A 24744-nucleotide genomic window follows, 5' to 3' on the forward strand; every position below is an offset into this window, starting at 1 on the left:
TTCCTTAGGCAGCGGTTCTCTGGGCCATCACTCGAGACAGACACGGGCGAGTTTGTGGCTGCTGGTCCAGTTTGCGCCCAGAGCAAAACCTCCCGCCAGCAACCATCCTGATTACTACATCCCCTTCTGGTGCCCCTACATACATGTACTTATGTACAGTATATGTATATATACATATATTTGTGTATTAATGTATATATATTAGAGAGGTCAACATTACAGCATTATGGTATGCGATTAATGTGGCTGAGATTAATGCCATAAAATATTTTAACGCAGTTAGCGCAATCTTGTTTACTTCCGGTCTTCTGTTGTGCCGGAAGTCAACAAAGTTGACACCGGAATGGAAACAACTGCTCACTTCAGTCAGTCAGATCCGAGAGAGGGAGGCGGTAGCTGAAGACGGAGAGAACGTTTTGCATTGGAAGTAAAACAAACAAGAGGCGAGACATACAGCGGAGGACCCTGCGCCGCAGATTGAAGAGGACCGTGGTTTGAAAACGTCCTGGCTAAATGTGGGGACAGTGTTGGCACTTCAAACACAGCCGTCACATGATGGAGAAGTGAGAGCAAAGAGTACGAGTACAGCAGTCAGGAATGACAACTACCATCTGTATGAAAGCCAGTGACCCTTGTTGACTATTACAGGCAACTCTGTAGTTCTAAGTGAAAGGCTGCTATCCACCCACTGGAGTGTGTGTTAGTGAATAGCACAGCCCCATTGTACTTTCAATGACAATTGACAAACTAATCTAAAATATCACAATACAATGTTAGTTTCTCTCAGGTTGACTTTTCACTGGTCTAATAACACCACAATAAAGAGCTGCTTAGCATTCTCAATAAACTCACTTTTTTTAACTTCTTTAATTTATAGTTGGAAAAGTACATCTTATGAACCTATTTAGATGTTACAGGCAAAACAGGCATCTATGAGTAACCACAGGCACACTATGGTCAGACTCGTACTTTATTAGAGGAAGCCACATGGAAAACTGCGACCCGTTAAGTATTGTATTTTTTTTTCTTTTTTTACTTCAATAGCTTGAGGCAGTCTGCTTCACATAGTAAACAACCTGCATTTGGTCATTTCATGACAGAGAGGAGTCAAAAAAAACATAAAAAATGTAAGGTAAATTTGGGGACTTTAAATATCTTACTTATGTACAGGTCATGGCTCATTTAAAACAGGGTTCCCATATTTACTCCAAGTCCAAAATCCACCAACCTACTCCTTAAAGTAGTACATTTGTTTTCCACGCCACATAGATTCACAATCGTAGCAATGCTCACCACTCAAAACCAGTACTGTGCTCGATAATCATTCGGGAGGAAACATGCAAACTTGGGGGCAAAAAAGATTCAATCAATTTTGGACACGTGGCTCAAGCATCAAGTCTTTGTCATGAAGATAGCCGATGCATTCACACCATCATTGAAATCCATACTTCTCCATGCTGCATCCTCCGAGTGTCAGTAGGTATGAATGAAACCTGTCCTCAGCAGCTGCTTCAACAGTAAGTCATTGGGATATGGTCCTAGTTTTGCATAAAGCTATGGTACTGTTAGTCATTTTCAGTAGATGACTTATGCTGCAAAAGTTACTGGGGAGAAATGACCGGAACTACTTGATAGCAAGTGCAGGGAAAAAAACGTCTTTGTGCCCACGGATACAAAGATTAGTTCAAGGAAGGACTTCAAGAAATATCTTTTGATAAAATGCAAGACTTTTCAGGCTACTGGGAACCCTGTACACACAACCAAACGAGGACTGGATGTAGGGGGGGTTATATTTTTCCAGGTTAGGATTTCATCTCGATTATCACTTGTGCATAATGGCCCTTTAACAAAAAAAGAAAAGAAAAATGGGGTTTGGGCATTGAAGAACAGAGAAAACCGATTTCCATTTTACAGGAGGTTTGTCATCTATTAATCCTCTGTAAGGTCCTGAACAAAAAGGACCTCAGAGCGACTGAGTCCAGCCTCTTTCAGTGTGGGAGGGTTGGGTTGTTCTTCAGTCGGAAGGCAGGGCAACACTCGGCGAGGGAAGTTTGTAATGATCTGGAACTTCTCCGGGCTTTCTTTCAAAGAGAACAGGAAGTCGTATATGACCTGTGAAAGAAAAGAAAAAAAAAAGTCTGGCAAATAACCACATGCAGCGGAATATAGAGAAGAAATGTTTTTTTGATCACGTAAGAGCCACATAAGATGCTAAAAGAAAAGAATAAATGTGTTCACGAGTGGAGCAGGTCTGTATGAAACAAACATACTTGCAGGAGCCTCCTTTTTCTTGGCTGTGGAGATCACAGGCCAAACTAAAATGAATTTGAACCAACTCACTGCTTATCATTGTCAAATCTCCCGAATACCACGATATAAGATAATCATCATCCGTCAACCGGGTGTGCTGGGGGGGGGGGGGTCTTGACAGTGGCACTCACCGTCAGAGACTGCCCAAAGAGGAACCGTCGCTCTACTCTTGTATCATTGGGCAGCTTAAACACTATTTTGACACTTTCAGGATCATCTGCAGGTGGCTCTGGGGGAAGACATTCGGACTTCCTCTCCTTCTCCTCTTCAAGTGTCTTGAGTCAAAAAGAAAATGGGCATGTGAAACAATAAACTAAGAACTTTATGCATACACCATCTAGCAGTGAGACAGCAGGTTGCGTTGAGCCGATGCGAGATGGCCCTGATAAAGGCCATTTTCACATCCATACGTTAATACGTATCGCAACATCGCATGCGTCCTGATAATTCATGGGGTTATTTAGAGCCCATTGACCCAACTGGTCTAGGTCATATTTATGGATGCAGTGTTTAGATTGTAATTTTAATGTCAATTCAGATTTTCTTTTTTTAAAGTTTTAACTACCACTTAGTGTTCTATAGAACTATTGACATATTTTCACCACACTTTTGACAAGGGAGTGTAGATTGTATCCTAATATTTTTGTTAAATCTATAGTGGACATGTATGGAAATACACGTTTCGAATGATAAAGATTGTGTGCATACTTAAATAGTTCCTTTGATAAAACTATATCTGGACTTTTGTAGTATTAATATATTATAAGCTGCTTGGAGCTAGTGTGGATTGAATTACGACTGATCTATCAATCTACGTTATTCTGCAACAAAAATGGTATTTTGAATATGTTGCACCAAAAATAGATTGTAAGAGAAAAGAAAATCGGCAAAAAATCAGAAAGAAGAAAGAGATTTAGCAAAACACAATTCTTATTTTTAGGTGGTTGTACACTAAAGAAAATATTAATAATATTATGTTGCCTTTATACCTATGGATCCTTCTAAATGTTACATACTGTCCGTAGATAAGTACGGTAAAACTTACTCGTAGTCTTCGCTCCTCAGCCAGAGCAGTCTGTCGGACCTTCTCCTCCTCCTGCCTCAGCTGCTCCTCCTCCTCCCTTTTTTTTCGGTCCTTCTCCTGGTCGGCCCGCAGGGAGGCCAGATAGGCCTCATCCTGCTGCTGCCTCAGCACTTGGGTCTGGCTCCTCTCCTCCCTGAAACAAAAGATGTTTTGTCCTTGAAAACCTTTCTGGAGTACATACGCATGCTGACACGCACACACAAAAACAAAACAATACAGAACAAAATTATAACAAATACCATTGAAACGAAGTTATATATCTCATGGTTGCACTCAAGAAATACAAATTAAAGAAAAATAAATCAAGCTGAACCGACAGGAAAGGAACTTTTTTCTTTGGCCATAACTCAATAATTAATATGCTACTTATGACATCTTCACACACTAAAACGATCAAATTATCAAGTAATGGCATTTTTAACAGACGTTGATATAAACTGCAACTGGTCTGGTTGGCTGATGCATACAGCCAAGAGTTGATCATTCTAACTTCACAAATGCAAATGGAGATTAAATGTCTCATGTTGGGGGAACTATGAGAATGAGAATGTATTCATTTCAAGTACCGTTCCATGCGCTCCGACATCAGATGTGTTTGGTTGGCGTCCATGATGAACGTGAGCTGATTGATGAAGTCCTCTGGCTGAATAAGTCCCTCAAGCCTGCCCACCACTGTCATCTTGCGGTCCTTCAGCATGATCATGGCCAGGAATGGATAGGTATTCTCTCGCAATGCTTGTGACACTGAAACACACCCAAATATTAGGCAATCAAATCTCACTGCTCCAATGACGCTGCTACGCTACATTTTATTCATCTCATTAGATGGCCAACTCATCTAAAGACACAAAAATCAAACTTAGTCATTGCGGTAGCTAGTATGCTGAATTCACCAAATAACCGGAACTAACACAAACAATACATATATGAAGTGTGCCTGTGTGTGTGTGTGTGTGTGTGTGTGTAAGGCACAAACAAAAAAATGGTGGGTTGAAAAACAATCAATTGGATTACCTCTGTAGCCCTCAGGCTTGCTGGTTGAGCATGCCCAAAAGAGCATTTGTGTGTTGAGGAAAGTTACGACCTCTTCTGTACATAAGGTGGAGCTGGGAAAGGGACAAATTAGTAGCACAAAATTACCATTTATAAAAAGGGAAACACAAGAGGACAGGATGCTCCTCGAGTAAAAACAAACCGAAGCAAATGTATGACCGAAATACAATGGCAACAACAAGCGCTGAGAGGAGCTATGCGGCAGGTCATGGCGGCAGACACTCAATCGCCGTAGATAAGGAAGTAACTGTCTTACCGGCAAAACTGGTCAGTGTCTTGATGATCCTCACCATGAAGGTACACTAATAAGAAGCGGAGCTCCCGTTTGGCATCATTCAGTGCCTACAGGGTGAAAACACAACGACTTCACCTGGTTAGACATCTACAATCAATGAGAGCAAAACACATGTATGTTTGGAATTGGGTATATGCTCACTGAACTCACCTGGCTGTATGTTCCCTGGTAAAATACAGGGTGTGACTGACCATACTTCTCCTCAAAACTATGAATGAAGGAAACAACATCACCGACCGGGTCTGTCACACGGCCACGAGGATCTGGCCTCACGAAACGCATGGCAAACCTTGGAGAAAAGATTTAAAACATTATGGTGACCAGTAACCTTCCTCTTCTCTGCAGCTCAAATGTCTTAGTGTGCTTACATTACCTGAATATGTCCAGAAGTGTAGAATATGTATATCTTAACGGTAGCATTATCAAGTAGTAACTCCATCCTATCAACCCCTGCAAACAATGACCCAAGCAGTCAATTAGACAGTAGAAAAATAAACAAATTCCAGAATGCCACTAAAATACAACGATTCAAAACATCAGAGAAAAATGAAAATATTCTTATGAATAAATAATCCTATTATGTTTAAAGAAGCATACAGTCATGCTACAGTATTGAGGTGTCAAGTATTAATGGGTATATAAATAGTTTTACTTAATATTTTGTTTTTATTTATTTATTAATGTTATCTTAATACACAAACTTTAAAAGAAACTGCAGACTTACACTGGGCTGTGGCCTTGAGACGGTGTAACTATATACTCTATGGTCTGCTGTATTGACCTGTAATGGTCTGGATGGTGGAGGGTTAAACACACTGGGAACTCCTTCCTGCTCATTAAGTCGGTCCTGTACTGCAGCCTGAAACAGATACATTGAAGTCCATCATTTTAAAGTCACGTCCAACCAAAACAAGCCAAAGTCTGCATATGAATGAGACGTAAATAGAGCAGGGTTTTATTGGGCGGAATATTGATACATGTTCAAATTAAATATAATATGAGAAAACCCTGTTAACATCAATATAAGATATAAAAATGCAGCTAAGCGAAGGCCAACCCTACAAAAACGGAAATGTACGTCGCTGAGTGACCATTGCCGTTGCTCTGTTACAAGGAATTGATGACAGCGTTTTTGACTCTTATTAATCAGATGAGCATATCTAAGCCAATAACATGTATGTTTATCTATACATGCATGTCAAACGTCAGTTATTGTAGTTGCAGGCAGTTATATTTGTATGTTTAAGAGTATCAAATTGGCATAGGTCTGTGGCCAAGGGACAGTTGCTGAAAAGTGGAGAAAACTACAGTAAAGTTGTGAGAAATAAACGTGCAGTGTAGGTTTTAGTTTGTGTACAAATAAACATTGTAGCACCAGAAGAATAACAATAAATTTGTTTGTAATTGTCAAAGGACAATCTGTCTGGTCTGTTTGACAAAGTGACATTAATCACACAACACTTTAAAAACAATACGATTACATGCTGAATCTATTGAATTAAAGCAGATCTCAATTATTTGTCTCAAACATAACTTTGGCATGACACACATAGATTTTGTGACATCTCACATGTGGATTTGCAGATACTCAAAATACTGAGAGATCCTGCGTATATCGTCACATTTAGCTTAAAAATACAATTAAAGCATTTAGGTTAATATCACCCAAAACAACACGGGCATTTCACGACTTACCTCTATGTTCCAATTATGCTGTTCTAATGTTCGACGACATTGGTCCATTGATTCCAAACCAGTTAGGTCCTGTTAGACATTAAACGATTTGTGTTTGCACACACACACACACACACACACACACACACACACACACACACACACACACACACACACACAGAGACAGAGACAGACAGATAGACAGAAACAAAACGTGCCATAGTTAAGAGTAGGATACATTTACAGACTGAATGCGCGGCACACTAGCATTACTCGTACTGTCATGGGACCGAACATTGCATTTAGCATGGTTAAAAACAGTTAACAGCAGCTGATCAAACTAAATGCCGACTCGATCATTGCCGCTCTACTAATGTTTACTCTGCAAGTCTTTACGTTAACCAAGTTGGAGCGTCAGTAGACACGGAGCGTTACCGTTAGCCAAGTTAACGTAACGTCAGATAGATTAACGTTACATTAAAAAACGCAACACGGGTGATGTTCGTTACTATCAAAGTTAGGAATTGGTATGTCTCTGAACAGAATATAACGAACAGTAAGGAGTTTAGATGCACCCGTGGCCATTCAAGTCGCATAACTTGTTAGCTAGCTTAGCTAATATCAGCTAGCTTTGCTAGCGTTAGCTGTGGCTCAAGTTGACGGCTAACACTAGGGGGGCTGGCGGGTAACGTTAGGTTGCCTGTGCAAAACGCGTCCAAACACGGACGGTTCCCTCTATTTACGGTGACTCGGCACCAACACTTGTGTATTAACATATGGGGGATCAAACGGACGAATGTTATTGTGGAATTTAGGCTGTCTACCTGAAATTGAAGCAGCTTTTCTGTCTGCGCCTGAGATAATTCTGGCTCCTCTGGCGCCGCCATCTTACCTCGCCAATCATCTAGCGAGGCGTAACAACGTCAACCGTCTTTTCCTGATGCCGGCTGCGTTCTCGCAACATGCGCGCTCCACTGCCCCCTAGAGCGCCGGATGACGTCAGTGGGCTGATAAAAGCACGGGCCGCGATAGCGAAGACGAACCCACGTCTTTGTATTGCTTGCTTGGATCGTCGTTGAGCAGAAGCTGTAGACCGGGATGTAAACGCAACACTGATGGTTGCAGTTTGGGGAAGAAGATGTTCGCACGAAATGAAATGTTCGTCAAACGAGCGGGAAGAAAAAACGGAGAAAGTAAACAGCAGAGTAATTGCTATTGAAAATGATCATTAGTTTACAGCAGCACTGCTCAGTTATAAGTTACTTTTTTTTATTTGGTGAAGAGGGTGTTTTACAGACAAGATAAAGGTTTTTATTGTCATTGTAGAGCGACATTTGTTTATCCGAATAATGCTTCTACTCTTTCAGTTAGCACTAAAGGATGGCCTTAAGCTATATACAAAAAAATAATATAATTAATGTTAACATGCATTCTGTTTTGTCCAAAAACCTCATATTGCTAAAACGGCCCCTCCACACACACTTTCTGAAATACTTGTGAGCATAGATTTTTAGGAGTGAAACTCGATATGTACTACTTGAGTGAATAAACATTTATTTGGTCGTTTGTGGTTTGATTTCTTTATCAGACTGAAAATGATAGCCAATGAATTATTTAAATGTAAAAGTTTTGCCTGAAAGAGTATTCCCTTGAATTTTTAAGTAAGGTGTGTACATTCGACAAAGACAAAGCTGACACACAAAGATCATTTAATTGTTCTATTCTTAAATATTCTGTAACTTAAAAAGCTAAACTTGTATCAAAACAGTAAGATCAGGAAAAATAACTCACAATATAGCACAGTGTAATGTATATGTCATTATTTCAAAATGCTGAGCCATCCTGCGTCACTTTTTTCCTTCCACCATAATGATGTGGTACCCAAACTTTGTCTTGACAGGAGGGTCGGTGTAGACGGGTTTATCCATGGTACTGATAGCGAGGGCAAACGCTGCTTCTTGGAAAGGTCCAACCATCGATCCTCGAGTCATCCACCCCAGATCTCCCTGTCATGATCAGAACAATCAAGATGTAAAGACATATTATGGACCTAATATGGAGCCTGGATAACAGGGAGTGAAGCTGAGCAACAAAGACAAAGTCGGATTTCAAAAACAGTGAGCAATGCAGGAACTTCTAGCAAAAATGCTATAGACCCACTTGGTTCACAGATAATGATGCCAGGTAAAAAAATGGTACAGTGATGGTTCAAACCCATGAACTATTTTCATGGGGAGTACCCAAGAGTACACCAGTGGAGTGGTTGTGGTGCAAGTGTAAATAAGCAGGAAATGTTGTACAGTCCAAATGTCAAAAATAGCATAAGTGCTCAGCCAATTTCTCATTAAAGGGGAAGTAAAATATTATTATTCACCAGTCTGGAATGAATCACCCATTAACATGTAGATGTTCTCTTGAATATTTAAGAGTTGTCATATTTAACACCAACACTTAAAAAACACCTGAATTCGAAAGAAGACTTCCCAACCAAAACTAAATGCAGTCAAAAATATGTGCAGGGTAGAAAAGAAAATGCAGAAGATCATCTTTGTTGAAGCTTACAGTCAATACGGTTGAATCATTTAAAGCTATTAAAGAGATTACACAGTCATGTTAAAAATACAGACCAAAACTGCACAAACGATTGTGAGTGAATGTTCTTACTCCTTGTCTGGCTTTGTCCTCACTGTACTGTGAAGCGACTTCACTAAAACGGACTCCAGCCTTCAGCTTCTCCATTGCTTCCATGCACTTTCCATGTTTTTCACACAGGATGTGCCGGACCTGGGGGATTGAAAAGTCAATCAAAAAACAGGGGTTGGAAAGAAACTATTAAAACAGAACTAGATCATGAACACAGCATATGACGTGGACAGCGCTCCCAAATCCACAAATACTTCCCTGGCCCCGGCGCTTACTGCTCTTTCTGACGCACAGCTGAATTTTAGCAGCCATGATGCTTTTTCCCTCAGTAGCAGTCGAGACATACCAACACAATCTTTGAATAATCTTCACAGAACTAAATATATCTCTGATATGTCAGAATCAGTAGCCATTTATTGCCACGTATGTTACAGATGGAGAAATTTGACTTGGTGAATTTATGCAATATAAGATTAAAATAAGATAAAAAATATACAAGCAAGATCACAGTAGCGCCGAGTGCAAAAAGTAGTCGGTGGCAGGTTCCTTTGTCAGAACGGTAGGTTCCGGTGGTCGGTTCCTCCGGGTGTCGGTGGCAGGTTCCTTTGCCAGAACGGCACAAGCCGTTCTCAGTTGCGTATCTGGCGACATGGACCCTCCCCCTCATGCAACTCCATGTAACGTTAAATGAGTATCTTCGTGACCATGGGGTTGCCGTAAATGTTTTTTTATAGCTTTACATTACAGGTCATTTAGCAGACCCTTTTATCCAAAGCGACTTACATTACACTTTAAACCCATGGCTTTTTCACATTTTGCCTGGGGAGCAATTAGGGGTTAGGTGTCTTGCTCAGGGACACTTCGACATGGAACATGGGGCAGCCTGGACTCGAACCACCAACCTTGTGCTTCCCAGCACACCTTCTCTAACCCCTGCGCCTTATTGAGAATCTGGCACAACACAGCGACTTGCAAGGAGCGCAGCATCTTAAATAAAGTGATATGTGTCTTAATGCGAGGCTTAAGAAATGAACACAAAGGGATTCTGTATTTGTCTGAAACGGGTCATTTGGCCAATGTTCTGATAACCGACCGCAGCCAGTGGACAGAGATCATATTCATATTATAGGAAGGTTCCTATAGATCATGTGACCTGCCGTTCATATTATAGGAAGGTTCCTATAGATCATGTGACCTGCCGTTCATATTATAGGAAGGTTCCTACAGATCATGTGACCTGCCGTTCATATTATAGGAAGGTGCCTATAGATCATGTGACCTGCCGTTGATATTATAGGAAGGTTCCTATAGATCATGTGACCTGCCGTTCATATTATAGGAAGGTTCCTATAGATCATGTGACCTGCCGTTCATATTATAGGAAGGTGCCTACAGATCATGTGACTGGCCGTTCTGAAAAAGGAACCTTCCACGGACCACTTTTCGCACTCGGCCTCACTCAGCAAAATATAATTAGATCTATTTTTTAAACTATTCAAATAAAGAGGAAAAGGGCATAAATGGAAAATCTTGACATTGAATTTTTTCTCAGGTCGTGACCTCATTGTCTATTTTAGAACACAACTACATGTAGATGGTCTGTATTGATTCACATGTCGTGTTGGTTAAATGTCACTCATGGAAGCCCTGTGAACGTTACCTTTACAGCAGTGCCTCCCTTTGGTGCCTTCTCTTTTTTCTCAGCGTCTGCACTTCCGGAAGCTCCTCCTGCGCAACGCGACAACACCGTTGAAACAATTAAAAAGCCACACAAAGAAACACGATCAAATCTAGCGAGCCAAGTTAGCTAACGTTACGTCATCACATGGAAGTTTTGTCTGCTACCGAGGTTGAGGTTGATGTTAATGCCATTGAGCAAAACAAAACACATACATAACAACAGAGGGATAACAATGGAACACTAACCTTTACCACCCTTGCCACCTTTTCCCTTTGGTGGCATTTTAGATTAACATTAAATGAAATTTAGGGATTATAGCAAAACACTGCAACAACATGCGCTCATGACATGCGCACTGAGCTCGTGTTTCTTCTTCTTCAACAGATATTGGCTGCGGGCGTTTGTCATCTATACCGCCACCTAGTGAAATGTAACTCAACGTGAAGTCTCAAATGACACGCTAACGAGGGTAAATAAAATAGTGTAGGTCTACGGTAAATGTGCCTGAATGTAATTGTGTTACAAATTGGAAAAAGCAGGGAAATGGCGGTATATTATCTTTAAGTCATTATTGTCAAGTTCAGTCGAAGGTCTATCTTGGCCTTTTGTCATTGACAAATCCTCCTCAAAATTATGTCAGGCCATTAAAACGTTATTATTCATTGAGTTAATATTAAACAGGAACGTCTTTATTAATTTAGCTACGACAGGCACATAAAGGGGCTGCAAATATACCTACATACCTATATACCTACCTACATTAAAGGCTATTTTACATTACATTACAGGTCATATCCAAAGCGACTTACATTACATTTTTAACCCATGGTTTTTTACATTTTTGCCCGGGAAGCAATTCGGGGTTAGGTGTCTTGCTCAGGGACACTTCGACATGGGACATGGGGCAGCCGGGACTCGAACCACCAACCTTGCGGTGCCCACCCTCTCTACCCCTGCGCCACGACGACCCCCTATTGATCACCTGTAGTCCCCCGAACAGCAAGGAAGGTAAGCACAAACATAACATTTGCAACAGCACAAAGAAGTAGTTCCACTCCCACCGGCGCGTGCAGTTACCATGGGAACGCGACCCGACACAGACGCCCGGGGACGCCTTTTGACAGCCAGCGAAGCGCTTCCACGCCGCGACACCGTTTGTTCGCTTTTGCCACATTCGCTCGTCGGTTTTCCCGAGACGGACGCATGGAGGGGTACGAGGAGGTGCGGTTTTTGGGCCGCGGAGGAACCGCGGACGTGTTCCTGATGAGGCACGTCGAGGCCCGCAGCCTGCGCGCCGTCAAGAGGATCCGAGTTGATGACTCGGGGACGGCGAAAACGCGAGGCGCCGCCCTCCGGGAGGCCGAGATCCTCCGTGCGTTGGAGCACCCCCACGTAGTGAAATGCCACGATGCCTTTGCCCACACCGACGGGTGCATTTGCATTGTGATGAGCTACTGCGATGGGGGGACATTAGATGACAAAGTGAAGGGGAGGAAAGCGCTGGAGTTTTTCCCCGAGGACACTGCGATGGGATGGTTTGTGCAGGTCGCCGTGGCTTTGAATTACATACACGGGGCTAAAATACTGCACAGGGACATCAAAACATCAAATGTGTTACTGACAAAGCAAGGCGTGGTGAAGTTGGGGGACTTTGGAATATCCAGAGTAATGGCCGACACGGCGGACTTGTGCTCCACCTGTGTTGGGACACCCATCTACCTCAGTCCTGAGCTGTGCCAGGGCGTCCCGTACAGCTCCATGTCTGATATCTGGGCTCTCGGCTGTCTGCTCTACACGATCTGTGCTCTCAGAGCTCCGTTTACAGCCACAAACCTCCTGAGTCTGTCTTACAAGATCACCAAAGGGGAGTACGATCCCATTCCTACCTGCTATTCGGACAACGTGTCCTCTTTGGTAAGGAGAATGCTCAGCCTCAACCCAGAAAACAGGCCCACTGCTGCCTGGATACTAAACGCCGCATACGTGCAAGACCACCTGAAGGCCATCAAACACGCAGTGACCGACTGTGTTCCTGGGAAAAGCGATGACTTAAATAAAAAAGAAATAAAATCAGACACCACACTACAGCCAGATGCTCTCGGCCCGTCTCACGCGGAGGCCTGTCCCGGGGATGCGCAGGACGAAAATGATTTCTTGTGTGTCAGGGGACAAAACCACTCCTACACAGAAGACTTTGATGAAGAGGAAAGTCTCTCCTCTCTCGAGGAGCGCAGTGAGAGCCCGGCGTCGCCAGCGAGGAGCAGTTCTGATGAGCCGATCGGTAACGTAGAAATGCAGAGTGAAATACCTTCCATCAAACTACTAAATAGTAGAAGAAGTTTCAGCAAAATTACAAATTCTGACGAAAAATGGCAGATTCTATGATACTTTATTATATAGCCGGTTACAATGTTATTGATGGCTAGTACATCAGTCCGTAAGGAACTTTTCACGGTTGTAACTTGAGGTGGAGCTAGTTTTAATTACTCAAGACAACACATTGCCCAGTTTAAAATAATTGAGTTGAAAAATAAAAATGAAAAATTCTCAAAGGTCATCCCAGGTCAGAATTGACAAAAGGCCATAGGGACTCTGAAAATTGGTACCACAGGTTTTATATTTAGCATGCCTCAAAAGGTTTTACCTAGAAAGTAATTGTGACTTTTTATCCAAATCTCAACTAATCCAACGTGATCTCCAAAACCTGTTCGTAAAAATGTATACGAAAATCTTGAACATACAAATTCGTAACAATACATACGAACTGGCGGTGGTTAACCACGCCCCTTGAGTGAACAACATGGCGGACCATGTCGGATTCTTGAGTGAACGTCTCTCCGCCATGTTGGATTTTTGGAGGGGGTTAGGGATAGTATTGTATTCTTACAAGTTAACATTGATTTCTCGTTAAAAATGCAATCATAACACGTTTCATTTACATCGTTAGACTTCACAAAGTGCAGGTCCCCATTCACTATGAATAGGGTGACGTCATCAGTTGCAGTCCGTATTTATTTTGTATGTATCACTACGAATTTGTATGTTCAAGATTTTCGTATCCAGTTTTACGAACAGGTTTTGGAGATCAGGCTGACTAATCAGCCCTGCTCAATTTGAGATCAGAGAAGCACCCTAACTATACAGCTAACTATTAAGAAATATAGGTCCTTAATAAGCTGCGCTATGGTGGGACCCGGTCAAAGCTTTGAACCTCCCTTTCTCGCTTATAGTGTTTTCAGAGACTTACGACGTCTCAGAGCAAGTGGAATATCCGGATGACTTTGAGGAAGCCGAAGTGGAAGAAGAATATGAGGACGAAGCCGCCCGGGTTCATACTGATGCTCCCCAGCAGCCGCATGACGACGGAGTGGAGGAGGAGTTTCAGCTCTGTGATGCTGGAGGATTGACGGTCACACTAAAAGCACTTAAGGAAAAGGGCTGATTAAAAAAAGGACGCAATTATTGCAAAGTATAGGAGTGAAGGAATTTTTTTCATGCTGTCCTGACTTACCCTGACAGGAAAAATAAACACGGAAGCTTCCAGCAAGGTTTATAAATGTAAACACAGGTTTGGTTGCATTCAGGAGGCTTAGAGACGAAACAAACAAAACAAAAACAAAAAGGGTCACCTCGTTGTATATTAGCACTTATGTGATATAAACTCATACGCTCCTTCACTTCAGTATTAATTTGACCCGTTGACATTCTGATCTCCAAAATGAACTCGTTGCAGCCTTATCCAGAAAAGGTTGTGCATTGAATATAATCCGATTCTCTCTGGCATTGTGGACGTCCACGAGCGGCCGACATGTAATCTGTGAAACCGATCTCACTAGATTCTTATCTCAACAGTCACACCCTCCATACATAAGTGGTTATGATTTTAATTTGAGTTGATTTGAATATGCAAAGCTAAAGGCTAAATGTGGCCTCGAGGGAAATGTACAATACAACTTTTATCAACACGCCATCTCTCCTGAGTAGACCAAAATGTTTCCCTCGCGTAGTCAGCAGTCTCAGGTTCACCCACTAACGTTACATTTACAAGCACACATTCATCTTTCCAGAAGCTAACACTTCATGCATCACCGCAAAAGGTAACCAGCTTGGAAATGTTTCCCATGTGATCCGAAAGTCCCGCCACATACATGGCGTACAGCATACATCATCCGTCAGTGCCTTAACGCGGTTAAAAAGCACTGTGCGAGCGCCTGTGCTCGTCCACTCTGAGGCATCGGTGCCCCGAGGGGCCTACGTCCCATCCAACTATCTATCCCTCTAAACAACACTTGTTAACTTGAGCGAAATGCACTGACATGTATGTATTTTAGTCACAAAGATGTGACCTTCGACGGCTTTAAATCTGCTCACCTTTTTTTCGTCACTGTGAAGATTCCCCTCCTGTGCACGGAACTACACCAATCTTCCACTCAATTCACCTCAAATTGACACGTTTACACTCATCTGATTCGTTGTCCACCGATGGTGTAAAAGATAAAGGTATCGCACCTAACTTCCATGATGACAGCAAAAATGTGGTGACAGCACTCTTCGATAGACGCCGCATGAGTCATGAAGTGGCAGTAAAGATAGCATCACAAATCAGAAAATTACACAGGCGTTTTAAAAAAAAAATGTATGTAGGTAATTCCTTGTGTTTTCCCTGTATTCACCACAGCAGCACATGAACTCATCTCACCGTGTTTCCTGTCCGGTGTGAGACTATTCACTCGTAAAGGCTTGTTTAACACCAAGAAATGACAAACTTGAAAGTGGGGAGATCAATGACGAAATGATAAATACAAAAATCAATGTTGCACTATAGGAGTAGCTCAGCATATGAAGTTGATGTACTTCTTTTGGGATTATACTGTAATGGCAAAACATATATGTAACCCTTAAAAATGCGTCATTGTATAACCAAGTTAATAATAACTTAAGTGCTGGGATGGGGAGGCCATGGGAAAAGAACTTGCTGAGTTACCTCAGCAGCTGAGCACGTAGCTGTTGTGACCTTTTTTCCCTGCAAGAAAATAAACGGAGACATATTTGATTCAGAGCCTTTATTCTGATTTTACGATTGTCTGTGCAAAATCTGCCATCACAACACCAACATGTTTGAATGCGCTTGGATAAAAATGTACATGGGGAAAGTCAGTAACAGTATCTACGAAAGTATCTTCGGCTACCGAAACTGAGGTCTGAGGGCACTAGGGGGCCGAGAAAAATCCCTAACCCTAGGGAAGTCCAAAATTAAAAAAAAGAGGGCAACCTATCATTAAATATTTATAGATTGTGGTCGAGAGATGACGCGGCTAAACAGTGTTAATAGCCGCGTCATCTCTCGCCCACAAACAGGGTTAACACTACAGCCTTTTCTGTCAAGATGGTGATGCGGATGATTTCGTTATGAGAAGTTGTCAATTAACCATTCGTGGACAAAGTTAAAGAGATTTCTTAAAGTAAAATACAACAGAGGGAATCGTGTTATATTGCGTTTTATATATTAACAGGAAGTTCTGAGTACCAATTGAACTATTGAACATTGTAGGTTTCAATCTGTCGCTATCGTATTGAATACATTTCAATATAAAGATTTAATATTCTATAACACAAAATTTATAATACTATTTGGACTTGCACACGTTGACAAGCAAACAGTGTGAAAGGTAACGACGTTACCTTGAAATCCTCCGTCCTCCACAATGCAGATGAACAACATACCATGTTTGCATACATGTTTGCCACTCAGTCGTAACAGAGGTGATGACTATTTTGTTCTAGTTAAGGGTTAAAATAGTGGTTTCTTATGTTGAGATTTTATATATTTTGTATTTCTAAATAAATTAAAAGATTAAAAAAAAAATTGTTAGATTCTAAAAAAAAACACTTGACAAGCAACAAGGAAAAAAACCATTTCCATGTAGGTGTATGACTTCCCTTTCCTCTCTGACCCCAGTATATAAAGAGGATGGGCAGATAGCAATCACTACACCACTACCGCTTGAACGCAACAAACAGAAGCTGTTTAAGAAGAGTAGAAGAACGAGACAACGCTGCATGATAATGAAGTCTGTGTTTGCCCTTGTTGTCCTGTTGCATCTCTGCGACGGCTCTACGTCAGACATGGGGCTGAATTCGGAGATTATAATAAGACTGAACCGTCTCAACACTCTCTTCCGTTCCGACAAAGTCGTATTAGTGAGTATAACGCATTGATACATGTTCCTTAATGACTGTCATAATTTGACATACTACATATTCAGTGCTTTATGGTTTATTCAATGCACTTTGTCCCCACAGCCAGACTTGATGCGCTTGCCAAATATGAGCAAAACTCCAAATCTAGTAAGTTTTGCACCCGTTCAACCGTTGCACGTTGACTTTTCTTGTTATGTTGAACAAAGCTCACAATGGCACATGTTCTCCACATGAAGTGATAACAGGTACATTCCTTTTCATTGCAGTCGTCCTGTGTGAATCGCTTTGTGACGAACCTGAAACAGGTTCTTGACAATGTGACGGTACACAGAGACAACCAGCATATTCTCCATGAACTTCAGGCAAATCTGAGGTCCGTGAAGATGGGTGAACAGGTAAGCCGACAACACCATGCCCGTGCATCTGCTTTCAGCATTACGTCTTCCCTGACTCTTTGTTACTGCAGCATTAGTAGTGGTATCCAGATGCAATATAATTCTGAACCCTTTCTCTTCCAGGGTCACCCCGAATGTTACACGAAGCTTCGAGGAAAGGAGATGAAGCCTTTTCAGTCATATATCAACTTCTTCCGGAAACTAAACAACCTAAAGAAAAAATGAAGGCTTTTTTGATTGTTTTATGCAGGGTTTTTTCTGTGATTGATGATTAGCTATTTTAAAATTAATGAACCAAATTTTTGCATTTTTGAATACAGTTTCCAATTGAGGTTGTTTTAACTAATTATTTTTATTCATTATATTTATGTTTACATATTTATTTATTTATTTATTTACAGGAAACCAGATTCCTATGATGAATCAGTCAATAAGATGCAACAAAGTAATATTCACTATGTGAAAAACATTATTTCAGTAGAGATATTTCAGTCAAATGAATAAACTACTTCAATCATTTGTTGAGACCTTTTCTAAATCATTCACTGATATGCTTAAAGGTCCAATGCTACACTGCTTGGATGCACGAAGAAGGGGAAAAAACGGGTAATTCCATCTACAGGCCTATGTACTCGCACACATGGCTCCTTGAGGAAGTAGCAGCAGTGAAGGGAGGGTGTGGTTCCTAAACAGCCGGTTTTGCTTTCAGCCATCTCAAAGGCTGCCGCCTGCGTCGTTTTAATTCTTGGTTCAAAAAGTCTTGCGTGTGTTGCAGAGCAATTCACCGCCAGAACAACGGGTGGAGTAACGTGTTTTTGTCTTTGTGTGTGGAAGTCGTTGGTTTGTTAATTTATTTATCATAGACTTTATTGCCCCGTGCATCACCACTGCTGCTTTTCATCAAGGACACATTTGTCCCGTATTTTCCTCCACAACTTTGTGCACCTCTCGACCGGCAAACCGACGTTTGCGGCGATCTCCCTCCGTGAATCGGGAGGCCATCCGCGCGTCCTTTACTCGTGGCTCTTGTGTGTCCTGAGGCTGGTTGGCTAAAAAAGGACTCCAGCTTCACGGGAGATCTTAAAGTTGTGTTGGCAGTTTAACAAGTCATGATTAAGCATGTGGTGATTGACGTGTGATTGACATGTCAGCAGCAGTTTCCTTTATCTGTTGTCACATCTCTAATCTCCTCAATCGAAAAAGAGAAGAAAGCACATTGTCAAAGGTCACAATTCACAAAGTCCTTTCAAGCATGAGCCATTTTAATAAATACAATCATGAAACCATAAAAACAATGACAACAATGTTCTGAACGCACACCATCACAAACACTGTGCACAGTGTTTGTGATGTCATTGTTTTTATGGTTGCGTGACGTAATACAAAGGCCACTTTAAATCGCTGAATCTTCTTGCGCAGCCCGCCTCTCAACACAAGTGGGGAAAGACCCTGAAGCAGACACAGTTTTCCCGTCAGTCCCGGTTCTCACCTCTGACCTTTGAACTCTACTGCTGATGTCTTTGGAGCAAAGGAGCACTTTGAATCCCCGACAAATATCTCGGAGAAGGGAAGAGAATACCACCTTTTCATAAAATAATGTCAAAATAATGTGAACATGCAATGATGACAAATATTTTACTTAAAAAAAAGTAGATTAAGCGGCGTACAAGTAATTATGCTTAAAGTTAAAGGAAGAAAAAGACAGGTGTGTAATCCCTCTCAATTTGTCAGTTTAATACAAGGCCACAGCCTGCAGCCTGCTTACTTTAACATAAAAACTGGAAACAGGGGGAAACACCTTATGCTTTCCCTCTCGAACCAGGATGGCAATCAGACATGTCTGAAAAGGGGCAGGCAGGGAATTTGTGGTGGAAAAGGCAGGCCAAGTCAGAACAGGAGATCAGGTTAATCGAGAAACGCTGGAAAACTTGGCGTATACATTTCTTGTTGATGACAAGATCTAGAATGACAGTAGAGTTACTTGACAAGCAGACAGCCAGGAGAAAAACTAACACGATGGTGAATTTGTGACAATACTCAATGGAAGAACGTGAGAGGTGTTAATCGCCTTCATCTAACTCTTGGCAAGGAAATAGATTTTCCACGAGGTCAAGGTATTCTTGAAAGGCTCACTCAGCAGAAAACTTGCTGTTGCTGGAGCGGTTTCTCTTTTCAGTTTCTTTTTAGTTTTTTCAGGAAGAAATATTTTATTGTATTGGCGTTGACTTTTCTGCATGTATCTATTCATTGTTTTGGCTATAATAAATGCACAGCATACTTTCAAATAGTGCTGAAAATGTTTAGCATATTTACAAGAAAAAATAATTGCGTTGGAATATCAGTGGATTATGAAAATAGTTTATGATTTCTTGTTATTTAACTTCGCTAATTCGCTCCAAATGTTCTCCTCTATTTCTTTGGGATCGATCCAAAGCTATATTCTATTCTTAGAAATGACTTTTTTTGTAATAGTTTAAATGAGAAATCCCTCTCACTATAGTACAATTGACTGTCAGTTTATTTCTGTATGATTTGTATTGAGCATTACATAAGTGAGATATGGAGGGTGAAACATCTCTTAAATGCCTCAGTGAGGATGCTTGGGAAGGGAAAGGGTAAAAGCTGTTTCAGTTCCTCCTGTCAGAACTACTTACATCAATGTAAGGTGACAGCTGGCATGTCACGTTCTTTCTGAGTGCAAGATACCGGCCTGAACTGCATGAAACAACTACGGGCATGCTGACAAAAATTGCTCAGATTTTTACAAGCAGTGCACGATTCATCGGCCAGAGCAGAGATAAATGATGATGACTGCGGCTGAAGGTGACATTGGTCGTCACATGAAAACGCCACGGGTCGATGAAGGAGAAGAGTTTTTATCTCATCTCTCAACCGAGCATAAATCTGTCTTCCATAAGAAAAATCTCATATCAGTGACTATAAACCAGCAGAGAATTAAAATCATTCACATGGGGGTTTATGTCCCTGCAGTTAAAATCACACGCGCAGTATTCTCCTTCTCCACCAGGTGGCCTCAGCACGCCGCTGCCCACGCGTCTTTGGCCTTTGTCCTGAGTCTGTTTTATAACACGTATCTCGATTTAAATTCAACCATAACCCGCTGGGCAGATTTCACTGGGGCAAATTGAGAGGAATCCCTGCGCATTCCAAAAAAAAGAAAAGACTTGTGTGGCATGTGCGGCCTGATCTCCGGTGCTGTACATTAATGGCACTTTACCTGTATCTGGTTGCCGAAGGGCCACATGCTCTCATCACTACTTCACTTTCTCTTGAATGGGGCAACGTCCGCGCGCCGCGTCCGGTCTGAGCGCGCGCGGTCTCCGGGATTTGGTCAGACGCGGCGGAGGCGGCACGAGGACGCAGCGGGAGCGTCGGTATTGACGTTTGAATACTGGTGTCGTCTAATTGTCAGCGATGTGGAACCAATCGAGGACATACTGGGGCTGTTCTCTAGTTTGCTTTGTCGGACATGGAGATTGGGTGCCGTTTGGATTGACTTTACGCTGCGAAGTTCTTATTGAAGCAATGGGACGTTTTTTATGAAGTCCAGCGAATGTATGACGAGGTGAGTAGTCTTAAAATGACGGAGGGGAACTATGTTTTCGTGTGTAGTCCGTGGACAAGTATTTGAGACTTTTTATTTAGACCTCAGTTAATAACAACATTTCTCTCATGGGAAAATTCCATATTTTTTTGAAATCGATACAACAGGATGCCGATGCACAATCGGCCATGTGGCGTGTGCTGCAATCAGAACTTACATTAACAAGAAACTAAAATTAGTATAGTATTTTTACACACAGTGTTGCATTTAACAATACAACACAATTGTATTTAGATGAGATAATAACAATAATCTGAATCAATGCAGATGTATCCTATGCTGGATAATTAATGCCTTTAATCCGCAGGACCGCTGATGACGTCAGTAGGCAGACATAGGATGCCTAACATTACAGCATTTGTGAACAAACTGGGCAGACAGAAGAGCTCAGGTCATTACACCGAGGAATGGAGTGACCACTTCCTCTGCGGCTCAAACAATGTTTAATCTAATTCAAAAAGCCGGGGGGGAAATGTCCTGCCCAGAGAGGGTTTCCCTCAAACACCTCACCCCTCAGTATTCACCAGAAGATGTACTCATGGAGATTGTTGGCAAGGCTGAAGCACAAGAACCTCATAGATTCCATCCACGTGGATATAATGCCGCACGGCTTTTCAGCATGACTTAAATCAACTTGCCACACATGTTCAGGGATGGATATCATAAACCTTACAACTGTCACCGACACTGGGTTTTTGGACGAGGCTCCGTCGAGCCGCGTCCTGACCGGCTGTTTCCTCTCGCTGCTCATCCTTACCACCTTGCTGGGAAACACGCTGGTTTGTGCCGCCGTCACCAAGTTTCGGCACCTGCGCTCCAAAGTGACAAACTTTTTTGTGATCTCGCTGGCCGTGTCAGACCTCTTGGTTGCCATCTTGGTGATGCCGTGGAAGGCGGCGACGGAAATCGCCGGGTTCTGGCCGTTCGGCTCCTTCTGTGACACCTGGGTGGCTTTTGACATTATGTGCTCCACGGCGTCCATTTTGAACCTTTGTGTGATAAGCTTGGACCGCTACTGGGCCATCTCCAGCCCCTTTCGCTACGAGAGGAAGATGACACCTAAAGTGGCCTACGTGATGATCAGCGTGGCGTGGACGCTGTCCGTGCTAATTTCCTTCATCCCGGTGCAGCTCAACTGGCACAAGGCCCAGACCAAAACGCCTCCCACCGGGTCCTCCGGCTCTTCAAGTTTCAATGCTACATCTTATCGCAGCCCAGAGAACTGTGACTCCAGCCTGAACAGGACCTACGCCATCTCCACCTCTCTCATAAGCTTTTACATCCCCGTGGCCATCATGGTGGCCACCTACACGCAGATATACCGCATTGCCCACCGACAAATCAGACGGATCTCGGCCCTGGAGCGAGCGGCCGAAAGTGCCAAGAACCGCCACGACAGCATGGGCGGGAGCTCCAGCATCGCAGAGTCCGAGAGCTCTTTCAAAATGACGTTCAAGAGGGAGACCAAGGTGCTGAAGACGCTGTCCGTGATCATGGGGGTGTTTGTGTGCTGCTGGCTCCCATTCTTCGTCCTAAACTGCATGGTGCCCTTCTGCGAGCGCTCGAGCGGAGGGGAGGCCTTCCCCTGCGTCAGCCCCACCACGTTTGACGTGTTTGTGTGGTTCGGCTGGGCTAATTCCTCCCTCAACCCCATCATCTATGCCTTCAACGCAGATTTCCGCAAGGCCTTCTCCATCCTGCTGGGCTGCCACAAACTGTATCCGGGAGGCCACAACATCGAGGTAGTCAGTCTAAACAAGAAGTGACTAATGACTCATCCTCAATGCCGAAGTCCCAGCGTTCCTGCAGAGGCCAGTGGGACCGACTTCAAGCGGGAACGCTGCCCTCCGTGCGGACTGATGGATACGGTGACCCCCCCTCCCCCCAACGTGTATCCCCACCCACCCCCACGAGTGGCCGTGCCGCACGGGGAGCATCGGAGCGTGCTGGCCGCGCACGCCGCGGCCGCAGCACTGCCTTCATGCAGAAGACGCTCCCGAAAGAGGAGAAGGGATTTAGGGATTGAGATTAAGACGGTGCGCCGCGGTGCCAGGGAGCGCGGCGGTGCTGACACGCCCCTGGGACAGATAATCCCATGAATGGGCAGCACGCACCCTAATGCTGTCAGACAGCGCTCTCTTCAATACCATCACACACACGGAGACCAACACAAACACTGTCAAAACACGCTCCTCCAAATTCAGTGTAAATGCAGCACCCAGCGTGCACTCTGCAGAAACCTACATGACAGCACAAAGAAATGACGTCACGCGTTATGTTTACATCTCCAGCAGCCTCTTTCGTAGATGAGCATAGGTAAAGTACTCCCACGCGTGACTTCACGTTAAAGAAAGAATGACGGCCGATTTGATCTTACATCTGGCTCGACCCATTCGTGTTGTGATTTTAAAGAAACGTTCTGAAAAGTTGACACTGAGGAGGACAAACTGAACTGAATTTCTTTTGGAAGTGAATGTACACAGAGGTGAAAGATGCAGCTTGTTGAACAGCAGGTCATTGCTGAAAGTGGTTCATAATTGATATCTCATCCCAATGTCAAACCATTATAACTTTAAACCAAATGGGCGCGACAGAAACCTCATAAGTTATGCGTTTCACTGCTTGACAGTGTTTTATCGATGAGTGTCTCACATTACAAGTTTTGCTTGACTCATGGTGTCTTTGACTTTTGTGCTCATTTTAGGAACTGATGAAGAATTGTCATTGACTGAACTATGATGAATCCGTTTGAATTAGTATGTTGAGTTAAATTATTAAAGGATAACCTCTGTTTTTAAAAAACACATTTTTGTGGTTTAGTCTGTCGTTCCTATGTCAGCTGTGATAACACTGTACTCCCTAAAGTAGAACCGACTTCTGGGAGCACTGATATCCTCATGAAACAGGAGCAGCCAGACGGTCAGAGCAGTTAGAAGTCCGCCCACGTAGGCCAGATTGTTGAAGACACACGACAAAACCAAGACATCTAAAGTCAGCATACGTAAAATGTTTTGTCAGTGTATCAGGTGTTGTCAGGAGACAACAGCAAAACGTATTTCGGCCACCTAAAAGAAAGCTCCACCCTAAGAAATGGTCACGCGTTTAAGTTAGTGGTTCCCAAGCTGGAAATCATGACCCGCAGACGGGGGGTGCGGTGGGCCGGCAGTGGGGTTTACGGCTTCACCCTAAGAATAAAATGACAAATTTGCGCAGACAAGCGCAGCAAAAAGGCAGAGAGTGAGAAAGAGAGAGAGAGAGAGAGAAAGACAACAAAGCGACTAGGAGGACAAAAACCTGCTGTGAAATGTGGAAATATGCGTTTTTGCACTGTTTCCAGCTTCAATTTTAATATTTAATATTTGAAATAAATTTACTTGAAAATACAGTGGGATGGGTTGCCAGGCCCCGAAGGCCTTATTTTGATATATTTTTTCCACGAATATGTATCTAAATATTCTCAATAGTCTATGCTCTTCATTTCATTGCTTTCATTTAAAATAAAGCTAATTATTAAATAATTATAGTATATACATATATGTAGTATATATAGTGTATATACGTATACCAGGTTAGTGGATTCACCAGTATTCAAGTCAATGTGGTGGTGGAACAGGATGCATTGCCACGATCGATCATTGCTTCATCTGTTAGCTACAGTAAGCATTCGTCACACAACAATTTGTAGGTTTGCGCATGGCTCAAACAATATTTTTAAAACATGCAGTTGTCAAGCAAAGACATGTTGTTTTGTTACAGTGGTTGCGGAATGAACCATGACAGGAA

General features: G+C 42.7%; 4 protein-coding genes and 1 long non-coding RNA gene across 5 annotated transcripts; 3 read left to right on the top strand and 2 right to left on the bottom strand.

Moving 5' to 3' along the window:
- Positions 1-952: 952 nt before the first annotated feature.
- Positions 953-7548, bottom strand: faf2 (Fas associated factor family member 2). The gene is made up of 11 exons (XM_040173867.2): positions 7241-7548; positions 6438-6506; positions 5467-5601; positions 5116-5192; positions 4893-5031; positions 4704-4789; positions 4409-4500; positions 3961-4138; positions 3356-3527; positions 2442-2585; positions 953-2112 (listed from the first exon to the last, which is right to left on the bottom strand). Exons 1-11 carry the CDS (start codon positions 7301-7303, stop codon positions 1930-1932), a joined length of 1338 nt encoding a protein of 445 aa, XP_040029801.2. The 5' UTR covers positions 7304-7548; the 3' UTR covers positions 953-1929.
- A 405-nt stretch (positions 7549-7953) lies between these two features.
- On the bottom strand, positions 7954-11161 carry pin4 (protein (peptidylprolyl cis/trans isomerase) NIMA-interacting, 4 (parvulin)). Its single transcript, XM_040173913.2, has 4 exons — positions 10986-11161; positions 10720-10787; positions 9081-9200; positions 7954-8422 (listed from the first exon to the last, which is right to left on the bottom strand). The coding sequence occupies exons 1-4, from the start codon at positions 11020-11022 to the stop codon at positions 8264-8266; spliced, it is 384 nt and encodes a 127-aa protein (XP_040029847.1). The 5' UTR covers positions 11023-11161; the 3' UTR covers positions 7954-8263.
- Positions 11162-11452: 291 nt separating this feature from the next.
- On the top strand, positions 11453-14210 carry nek12 (NIMA-related kinase 12). Its single transcript, XM_040173852.2, has 2 exons — positions 11453-13021; positions 13971-14210. The coding sequence occupies exons 1-2, from the start codon at positions 11944-11946 to the stop codon at positions 14180-14182; spliced, it is 1290 nt and encodes a 429-aa protein (XP_040029786.2). The 5' UTR covers positions 11453-11943; the 3' UTR covers positions 14183-14210.
- Positions 14211-16731: 2521 nt separating this feature from the next.
- LOC144406334 (uncharacterized) lies at positions 16732-17855 on the top strand. The gene is made up of 4 exons (XR_013467614.1): positions 16732-16941; positions 17044-17088; positions 17208-17336; positions 17460-17855. It is a non-coding gene; the product is annotated as an uncharacterized LOC144406334 (long non-coding RNA).
- A 2608-nt stretch (positions 17856-20463) lies between these two features.
- drd1a (dopamine receptor D1a) lies at positions 20464-23763 on the top strand. Its single transcript, XM_040173880.2, has 2 exons — positions 20464-20922; positions 21269-23763. The coding sequence occupies exon 2, from the start codon at positions 21615-21617 to the stop codon at positions 22725-22727; it is 1113 nt and encodes a 370-aa protein (XP_040029814.2). The 5' UTR covers positions 20464-20922; positions 21269-21614; the 3' UTR covers positions 22728-23763.
- The last annotated feature ends 981 nt before the right edge of the window (positions 23764-24744 follow it).

Source organism: Gasterosteus aculeatus, chromosome 4 (genome assembly GCF_964276395.1).
Source record: "Gasterosteus aculeatus chromosome 4, fGasAcu3.hap1.1, whole genome shotgun sequence".
In the NCBI taxonomy this organism is placed as follows: Eukaryota; Metazoa; Chordata; class Actinopteri; order Perciformes; family Gasterosteidae; genus Gasterosteus; species Gasterosteus aculeatus.

Coding starts and splice junctions, on each gene's coding strand:
- faf2 (XM_040173867.2), bottom strand. CDS start 7,303: ATGGCGGCGCCAGAGGAGCCAGAATTATCTCAGGCGCAGACAGAAAAG. Junction 6,507..7,240: donor AAAAGCTGCTTCAATTTCAG/GTAGACAGCCTA, acceptor AATGTCTAACAG/GACCTAACTGGTTTGGAATC. Junction 4,139..4,408: donor CAAGCCTGAGGGCTACAGAG/GTAATCCAATTG, acceptor GGTGTGTTTCAG/TGTCACAAGCATTGCGAGAG.
- pin4 (XM_040173913.2), bottom strand. CDS start 11,022: ATGCCACCAAAGGGAAAAGGTGGCAAGGGTGGTAAAG. Junction 10,788..10,985: donor AGGTGGCAAGGGTGGTAAAG/GTTAGTGTTCCA, acceptor CGCGTTGCGCAG/GAGGAGCTTCCGGAAGTGCA. Junction 8,423..9,080: donor AGGACAAAGCCAGACAAGGA/GTAAGAACATTC, acceptor TGATCATGACAG/GGAGATCTGGGGTGGATGAC.
- nek12 (XM_040173852.2), top strand. CDS start 11,944: ATGGAGGGGTACGAGGAGGTGCGGTTTTTGGGCCGCGGAGGAACCGCG. Junction 13,022..13,970: donor CAGTTCTGATGAGCCGATCG/GTAACGTAGAAA, acceptor TCTCGCTTATAG/TGTTTTCAGAGACTTACGAC.
- drd1a (XM_040173880.2), top strand. CDS start 21,615: ATGGATATCATAAACCTTACAACTGTCACCGACACTGGGTTTTTGGAC.